General features: G+C 39.2%; 1 protein-coding gene across 1 annotated transcript; it reads right to left on the bottom strand.

The window, feature by feature from the left end:
- Nucleotides 1-333: 333 nt before the first annotated feature.
- Nucleotides 334-6,972, bottom strand: opa3 (optic atrophy 3 (autosomal recessive, with chorea and spastic paraplegia)). Its single transcript, XM_002932602.5, has 2 exons — nucleotides 6,734-6,972; nucleotides 334-822 (listed from the first exon to the last, which is right to left on the bottom strand). The coding sequence occupies exons 1-2, from the start codon at nucleotides 6,873-6,875 to the stop codon at nucleotides 509-511; spliced, it is 456 nt and encodes a 151-aa protein (XP_002932648.1). The 5' UTR covers nucleotides 6,876-6,972; the 3' UTR covers nucleotides 334-508.
- Nucleotides 6,973-9,446: the final 2,474 nt, after the last annotated feature.

Below are 9,446 nucleotides of genomic sequence, written 5' to 3'. Positions count from 1 at the left end.
AGTGATCTGTTGGTGTGCAAATGGTGGCGGGTATAGGGCTATTCATAGTATTAGAATACTAGGGTCTCACACTGGATATGGGAATTAAACAGTCTGGGGTGCCCATGACTTCCCTATATTTTTTGCTACGTAATGCACATGTAGCAGAGGGGTAACAGAGGGAATAAGTGCTTTGGTATATTATAACCTTAATATATATATATATATATATATATGTGGAACTTTTTTTGTATCCAGTTTTCTAGAAATAAATCTTGGCCTATTCATGTGTGGTTTGTTCCTAATTCATGCATTTCATTAGGTTAGTCTGTGCATTATTGATTGACACACATCACTGTGGCGCTCCTTTTATTTATTTTTTCATATATACAATATTTTGCGTGGGTGTGTTGTTCACTACCTTGTACAACTGGGCACACACCAAAGGTATCCAGTTTTACAGCCAAGTCTTTTGTAGAAATAAGTGCAAGATTCACATGAGATTTGTATAGAAATTTCACTGGATGAATCATTTTCCAGCGAGCTGTTGCCTCTCTGCCACACGTGCTCTGGTTTCCAGTTCCTCTGTGAGGAGTCCCATACGCGCAATTTCAGCCTCCATAGAGCCCAGTCTGGCCTCCATTTCTTCCTCTTTCCTACGGCTGTTAGTAGCTTGCCTTGAGTACTCTGCCACCAGACATCCACCCCCAATAAGGAAAATAATGGCCTCTCCTAGAAGCTCTGCCCCCAACTCAGCCGCTGCATCTTCATTTAGTGGCTTAATTACTGCTCCACGGAATCCCATGATCCTCATTTTGGAACGCATTTCCACCCAGTGATATACTGCAAAAAGGGTGAGAAGAAATGTCTTGAGATGGAGCTCCCAGAAACAATATGCATAATAACAGTACTGCCCATACTGATATATACTTCAAAATGGCAATTACGGTAGGCTGAAAAGGTAGCAGTGGTAACACTGACTGTCTGTAGTGTACAATTTACAACTATTATTTCTGGATTTCAACTTTTTATTTTGTTCTGCAGCTCTGTAGTTTACCATTTAAATTACCTACTGACTAGTACAATGAACTCTAGCAATCAAGCAGTGGACCAAATGACAGCCTGGAACATAAAAGTTAAATACTGCAGTAAACATCTATACCGGGGGTCCCCAAACTTTTTTAGTCGTAAGCAACATTTAAATATATAAAAAAAAGTTGCAAGCAAAGCAAGAATGAAAAAGTTCCTAGGGGGTGACTAATATGGTGTGTGATTGGTTACTTGGTAGCCTAATGTGGGCTGACAGCCTATAAGAGGCTCTATTTGGCAGTACACACAGTCTTACGCCTTGCATCCAAGTTTTGGAGGCATAAAGACTAAGCTTTACCTGACAAAGACCAAACATACAGTAGTTTCAAATTCCCTATCTGACTCAAGAAATATCAAAAACCACAGATTGTAAGTAACATTGTGTTGCACTCAATGCTCAAGAGGCATTCTCAGCTATAGTGCAACAGTTGAGAATTCCTTCTATACAGACAGGACAAACTACAGACTATGTGACATGGCTGCAAAGATTATGGACACATTTTTCATTAAACAGTGCATTAGGTTAATTAATTTAATTACTATATCTAAACTACTAAAGCTACCTATCTGTCAAAATGGTTGATGGGAAGTGTGTGCGCTGCATTCTGTGACAGATCCAAAAGCCAGAAAGCCAAATATATGCAATTGGATATACATGTGTGGCCGTAATGTAAAATATTCAACCACATCACCCATGATTTAATATGAAATATCTCTAAAGTATAAATCAGTCAGTGTCACAAGCTTGGGACTGATGAAGCACTGACTTTATACCATGTATAAATGTATGAAATATGGCATGTGCTAATATACATACATACAGCAGTGTAACAATCTGCAAACACATTACAGTATGCCCACATTCTGTCTATTTAAAGGCAAGAAAACAGACATATAGGAAAAAAAAAAAAAGTAATAGATTTGAACTGCAACAGCATGGACTTCCCCCATTCATGCTCAATGACATGCCAAGACATTTCTTCCCTTTCTCTACTCCCTGACAAAAATCTATTAAGCTTTTTTTTTATTTATTATTATGCATATGGGTCACCTAAAAGCTACACACAGATACAGACTGGGGCCAGCAGGTGATTCATATACAAAAGAAAAACTTTTTTCTAGGCTCCATAGTTACATAGTTAGTTACATAGTTACATAGGGTTGAAAAAAGACCATTGTCCATCAAGTTCAACCCATCCGAGTAAACCCAGCACACAACCTATACTAACCAATCTATACACTCACATACATAAACTATATATATACAACCAGTAATACTAACTGTAGATATTAGTATCACAATAGCCTTGGATATTCTGCTTGTTCAAAAACTCATCCAGGCCCCTCTTAAAGGCATTAACAGAGTCTGCCATTACCACATCACTAGGAAGGGCATTCCACAGCCTCACTGCCCTCACCGTGAAAAACCACCTACGCTGCTTCAAATGGAAGCTCTGTTCCTCTAATCTATAGGGGTGACCTCTGGTGCGCTGATTGTTTTTATGGGAAAAAAGATCATCCCCCAACTGCCTATAATCCCCTCTAATGTACTTGTACAGAGTAATCATGTCCCCTCGCAAGCGCCTCTTTTCCAGAGAAAACAACCCCAACCTCGACAGTCTAACCTCATAGCTTAAATCTTCCATCCCCTTTACCAGTTTAGTTGCACGTCTCTGCACTCTCTCCAGCTCATTAATATCCTTCTTAAGGACTGGAGCCCAAAACTGCACTGCATACTCAAGGTGAGGCCTTACCAGGGACCTATAAAGCGGCAAAAATATGTTCTCATCCCTTGAGTCAATGCCCTTTTTTATACAAGACAGCACTTTATTTGCTGTAGTAGCCACAGAATGACACTGCCTGGAATTAGACAACTTGTGATCTACAAAAACCCCTAGATCCTTCTCCATTAAGGATGCCCCCAACACACTACCATTCAGTAGATAGTTTGCGTTTATATTATTCCTACCAAAGTGCATAACTTTGCACTTGTCAACATTGAACCTCATTTTCCAGTTTGCTGCCCAGTTTTCCAATTTTGTCAAATCGCTCTGCAAAGCGGCAGCATCCTGCATGGAACTTATAGTTTTGCACAATTTAGTGTCATCAGCAAAAATAGAAACAGTACTCTCTATGCCCACCTCCAGGTCATTAATAAACAAGTTAAAAAGCAAAGGACCAAGGACTGACCCCTGCGGTACTCCACTAACCACACTGGCCCAATTAGAAAATGTTCCATTTACCACCACTCTTTGTACTCTATCCTTCAGCCAGTTTTCTATCCAATTACAAATATTATGTTCTAGGCCAATATTCCTCAATTTGATCATTAACCTTCTGTGCGGTACTGTATCAAACGCTTTAGCAAAATCTAAGTAGATGACATCAACTGCCATTCCAGCATCAAGGTTCCTGCTCACCTCCTCATAAAAGGCAACTAAATTAGTCTGGCAAGATCTGTTACGCATAAAACCATGCTGGCACAAACTAATAGTATTGTGAACTGCAATGTATTCAACTATCCTATCCCTTATTACCCCTTCCAGAAGCTTTCCTACTACTGATGTCAGACTAACAGGCCTATAGTTTTCAGGCTGAGAACGAGATCCCTTTTTAAATAACGGCACCACATTAGCAATCCGCCAGTCTCTCGGCACCATGCCAAACCTCAACGAATCCTGAAAAATTATGTGAAGAGGCTTGGCAATCACAGCGCTCAGCTCATTTAATACCCTGTAATGGAGCTTCCAAGTTAAGGCATTAGAAAATAACAGAAGGTGATTTCAAAAAGCCTATGGCAAAAACCTTGCCGTTGCCATGTGATGTGTTCCAGTGCATTTCACTGTAAGGTCCTGCATGGTTTAATTGCTCCTATTCATTCCAGCAGGCCTGTACTAAGGTTACTAGGACATGTAAAAAATCAGGGGATGCATCTGGAAATTCCAGCCAGAGGGCATGCACTTACTGTATTGTAAACAAAACAAATGTGGCTCAGCAACTTGCATTTATTAGAAGTCTTTAAGAATTTTCAAATGATGTGTAGTTTTTTTTATACCCAGATGAAATGAGACAGGCTTTGATAAATTTAGACCTCTTTACTCTGCATTTGGCAACTAACTCTGCAAAACTCTTGCAGTTTGAAAAAAAAATGTAAGAGGCTGCAACTGAGAATGTTGGGAGTTGGCACCAATAAAATTAAGGCAATGTGGGAACACCAGAAATCTGTGTTGGGATGTTGTGTTTTACTACTGGTGGAACCAGGACACAGAGCTATATCAGTAAATGGAGGCTGTGCTGTACTATGAGGTTAGCCCTTCAGTCAAAATGCACTTCTAGTCCTGAAGTGTGTGTTCCTGAGTGACCCCCATCTGACTAATGCCATGGGCAGTGTTTCCCATTCCTGTGAACAGGAACTGACAGACATCTGCAATGTTCCCTATTTGCACTGCAGAATGGCTCCATTAGCCCTGGAGGCATACAGTCTGCACACCAATGGTTGCAGGAAATATTGTGTGTGCCCACCTTAAGCCTCAACAGAGGGGATTTCTAGGGTAAACTTCTATTGCACTCTCTCACAATAAAATTTAAAAAAACACATGGTGCCCCAGGAATTCTCACCTTGCCTCATGGCACAAGTGGCCCTGAATGCACATAGGTACAGCTGATGAAAATAGTTTGGAATGAGCTTCTGACACAGATGGTTAAAAAAAAAATCTAGGGTTCCAAAGTAGACTATCAGAATTTTAATCTGGATCCCTTCTTAAAAAGTTAAGTAAACACTTGGCAAGAACACTTTACCATATTGTTCGAGCAAGGCAACACTGCTTACTAGGATATAAAAACAGATATAATCATATTTAATATGCATATAGAACAACTACATGAGAAAAATGTACAGAATAGTATAGTTAAATGGGCTAAGGACAATGCTGTTAATCAAACTGAATTGCTTGCCATAGCAGAATAGAGACAGACAGAGAAACATTGCTGCCATTATATGTTAAGAGAAAAAACATTTCCTAATGCTTTTGTCACAATTTTCCTGATAAAAGCCCCAAACTGTGCTCTGCTGGGAACTGTTAAAGGTAACAGCACACAAAATGGACTATGATATGCATTAAATGATAATTTCCAGAATTATGGTTCAGTGGGAACTACAAAAAGTCTTTGATGAGACAACACCTACAAAACAACAGTATAAAAAAGAGGGCATTTCAATGTGAGAATAGGCTCCTCACTTTGTGTTTTATTTTATAAAATTTGGGAAAGTGTTACCACAATTAGCAGTTTTATGTTATTCTGATGGGACAAATTTTTAGAAAGTGGAAGAGCACCCAGAACTATCCTTGCTGCCTTGATTTTACTTTAATGGGAAGTGTGACAGCACAACTTTTTAACCCTAAAATAGGAAAACTTTTCCTAGACTGCAAATCTGTGGATTCTGGCAAACACCAAAGGGGCTGGGGCGCTGTTTGGGCCTCGGTGTACTAGAAATGCCAGGGCCTATTTTAAATATCAGTCCAGGCCTGCTTTTGGGCTAAATACTGCCAGTCAATGTTCCCTCTAAGCTGTGCACTTGTGTGTGAGCACACATATTTTGGGGCCAGAGCACAACAAATTGTGGTGCAAACAAAGAATTTTGTTTGCAAACCCCAAATTTTGCATGTATTCTGACCTGAGCACAATTTTTTTAAAAAATGCCCACACAAAAGTATTTTTGCCACACATAGCCGAGAAGGAATTAGAGGGAACATTGCTGCCACATTTCCAATTTAAATTAATAGGTGATGCCAATGGCAGATTTGAATGCTTCTTTGCCAGTGAAAAAACACACCTTGTGTACCTGAGCTTTATTTTAATGGAAACCATCTGTTATTTTTCAGCCCAAAAACTATCGAATACATTTATTCAGGCCAAAAATGAGGGTGACGGTCACTTTCCATTAAAATCAAAAGGAGGCAGCACCAGCAGTTTTGTCATTTCCTGGCAGAGAAACTGTCTTATCTAATAATTGCCTTAATCACCATACTCAAACTATTGCTGAACTGTCTTTGGCTGTAAGGGGAATACTGGAACTTATAGTCCATCAACTGAGGAAGGGCTGCATGGTACACAACCCTAGTACAAAATTAAAGATTATTATAGCCATAACTACACAGTGCCTATGCCTGCCACATAAACTGGATCCAAAATAAGTAGTTTAGCATGTATTCATGAAACGCTGGAGTTGACGATGACATGGATTTAAATTCTGGTAACAAAATATATTTTCCCTGTTTCGGAAAATTGCCATGCCAGAGCAAATCGTCACATACAAAGTGAAAATATCAGCTGCTGGAGTCACTAACAACTCCGAAAACTAAAGTATGTAGCATTTTTGGAGCAGAGGGTACATTGTTCTATACAAAGAAATAAAGTTAGCATAAACGTTAGAATACTGGTAACACAGAAACAAAAGCGCTGGAAAACTAGAAACGAATCCATTCACATACACAGTACAACATGATCTAGAAAGAATGGCAGCAGGGTGACCTCTCACCATACACATTTTGCATAGCCCCTTTAAGCGGCATCTCTCTGATTGGACAAGAGCAACCAATGCAACACTCCCATTGGCCCATCCGCCCTTCTCCCGGCCTGTAGCGGCCACATTTAGCTAAATCACCTTGAGCAGGGGGAAGACAGACGTAGGTACGGAAAAATTCACTCCGCCGTGCTCCCGCCTTGATCCGGTTCGCTAAAGGTTTACTAATCTGACGGATCCCGAGGTACAGGAGCTTGGCGATTGGAAACGCACCCACCACCATCTTCGTGATGTCACATGCAGTCGCCCCACCCTATCATCGACGTCATCACGCCACTTCCGTGTACTAAATTAGCTCCGCCTTCTCAGCCCAAGTAGGTATAGGGCATGTTAATAATTGTAAAATTAGTGTTATTGGAGTGAGAAAGTGCCGATTGGTGTAGCGGGGAGGGAACACTGTGGCGTAACAAGGAATTGTTGCGTTTTCTAAAAACTGCTACTCTGTTGGAATAGCCTCGGTGCTTTTCTACACTCACTGGTACCAAACATGCACAATACCCGTGTTATTAATAGGTAAGAGAGATGAAGTTGAGGAAGGTTTTTTTTTTTGTTTTTTTTTAAGAAAAAGTGGCGTTCCGGCGTTAGAAACGCTTAAACCCATACCACAGGAAATAATACATAAAGCACTACCCAACGTTCTTCAGACGCATAAATGGAAATCCCTGGTGATCAGTCCAGTAATAACAGTTCTTATGAACTTTTTTTTTTTAAAAAAAAGTGTTTTACTGTAGTAAAATAATATTCAGGCGTAGGATCTATTTTCCAGAATGCCTGGCATCTTTTCTTAATTAAGATCACCATACCTTAAATCTCCTAAAATTCCTTCAAACATGCTGCAGTCAGCCCTACTGGGGCCAACAGAATGGATTTATCAAGGCTTGATTACAATAAAATACAAGGTACTGTTATGTTATTACAGAGGAAAAAGAAATCATTATTAAAAATCAGAATTATTTGCTTAAAAGTACTCTATGAGAGATGGACTCCCCATAATTCTGAGTTTAACAAGAAATTACTTAATTCTAAATATAGTATTGCATTTTGAATCATGTAAATTAGTATATTAACATCAACTATGAATTTTATTATGCCCACGATTTCAGTAAACTTTTGACAAAAATGGGTTAATATGTAAATGTAATACATTTACTTAATATGGCAAAATCCATGTCTGCAATGTTTTTGTCTTAATGGGTAATCCAAGGCCTAGTGCTGCCTTGATACGCCTACTATTATGCTGTGAACATAACTAATTATTTCCTCTCCTTTTAATAAACCCACTTGCATCCAGATCATTGTTCTGAATATTTTTTTTTATAAATTATGTTATAGATTATTTTATCTAGCTGATGTCTGCACAGTAAAGAATGGAAAGCAGATCAATGCTACTACATTTTATGTTATTACATGATTTGTCATATGTTTGTAAATTTTAATAAAAAAGTTAAAAAAAAAAAAAAAAGAAAATAATCCCACAGTTTTACAGTACCACAGACAGTTAAGGTGGCCATACACGTTAATGCTTGGTTGGCGAGGTAGCCAAATGAGCAGATCTTTCTTCCAATATGCACTCCTAAGGTGGACGATATTGGGCTAATTCAGTTTTCTGGCCCTAGGGCAAACAATTGAATTACAACAACAGGTATAGGAGCTGTCGGAGCAAGGAACACCTCAGTGAGCTGATGTGGTCCCCAATTAGCAAAAAGAATCAATATCTGGCCAATTTTCTGCCAGAAATCATCAGGTAGGCCCGTTGGTGGTCCCCATACAGGAGCAAAAAAGCTGAATCGGTCTGAAGGACCCAAATCAGCATCTTAAATTTGCCTGTGTGTGGCCTTAAGGCAAAAAATACGGACCCACAGACAACCATATATTAGTTAAGCATATGTTTTGTAAAGTACAGTACACATTCTGAAATGTAATAAAAAAACTTCTTCAACATATCCTTAATTGTTAGGATAACAATCTGCCAAGGATTTGCTGAATTGTTTGACACCCAATGAGTTTAGGATTACTGTGTGACATTTAGAGACTGCAAAAGGTACATTGTGCATACAAATTTTCTGCCTGGACTTTATGTATGATAAGAGCAACTAAGGGGCTGATTTACTAATCCATGAACGGTCCGAATGCGTATTTTTCTTAATGATCGGTATTTTGTGATTTTTTCGTAAATTGTCGCAACTTTTTCGTAGCCGTTACGACTGTTTCGCAAAATGTCGCGACTTTTTCGTAGCGTTACGACTTGCGCGAATTGTCGTGACTTTTTTGTAGTTTTCGCGCCGAGTACGAAAGTTTCGGATTCATTCAAGCTTCAGTATCGTGACTTTTCTTGGGCCAGGTTGGAGCTGCAGGGTGCCATTGAGTCCTATGGGAGGCTTCCAAAATCATGCTAAGTCTGAAAGTTTTGGCCGCAGTTTACGAGCGCTCAATACGAAAAAGTCACTACAAGATACGAGCAAATCGTAACGGCTACGAAAAAGTCGCAACAATTCGCGCAAGTTGTAATGGTTACGAAAAAGTTGCAACAATTTACGAAAAGTCGTAACGGCGACGAAAAAATCGCAAAAAATACGAAAAAGTCGCAAAATGTTCGTTTTCCATTCGGAATTTTTCCCATTCGGATTCGTGGGTTAGTAAATCAGCCCCTATGTGTAGACTAACCTCAGAAACACATATTTTTGGAAATTACATATTCTGAAGAATTCAAAATAGGTAAATATGTATAATTCTAATCTGGACTTCCCTCCATGAACAGCTTTGTTAAATAAAGATGTCAGGTCAAAAGTGCATA

The sequence above is a fragment of the Xenopus tropicalis genome, chromosome 8 (assembly GCF_000004195.4).
Source record: "Xenopus tropicalis strain Nigerian chromosome 8, UCB_Xtro_10.0, whole genome shotgun sequence".
Taxonomy (NCBI): Eukaryota; Metazoa; Chordata; class Amphibia; order Anura; family Pipidae; genus Xenopus; species Xenopus tropicalis.
This window is presented reverse-complemented; position numbering and strand designations above follow the sequence as displayed.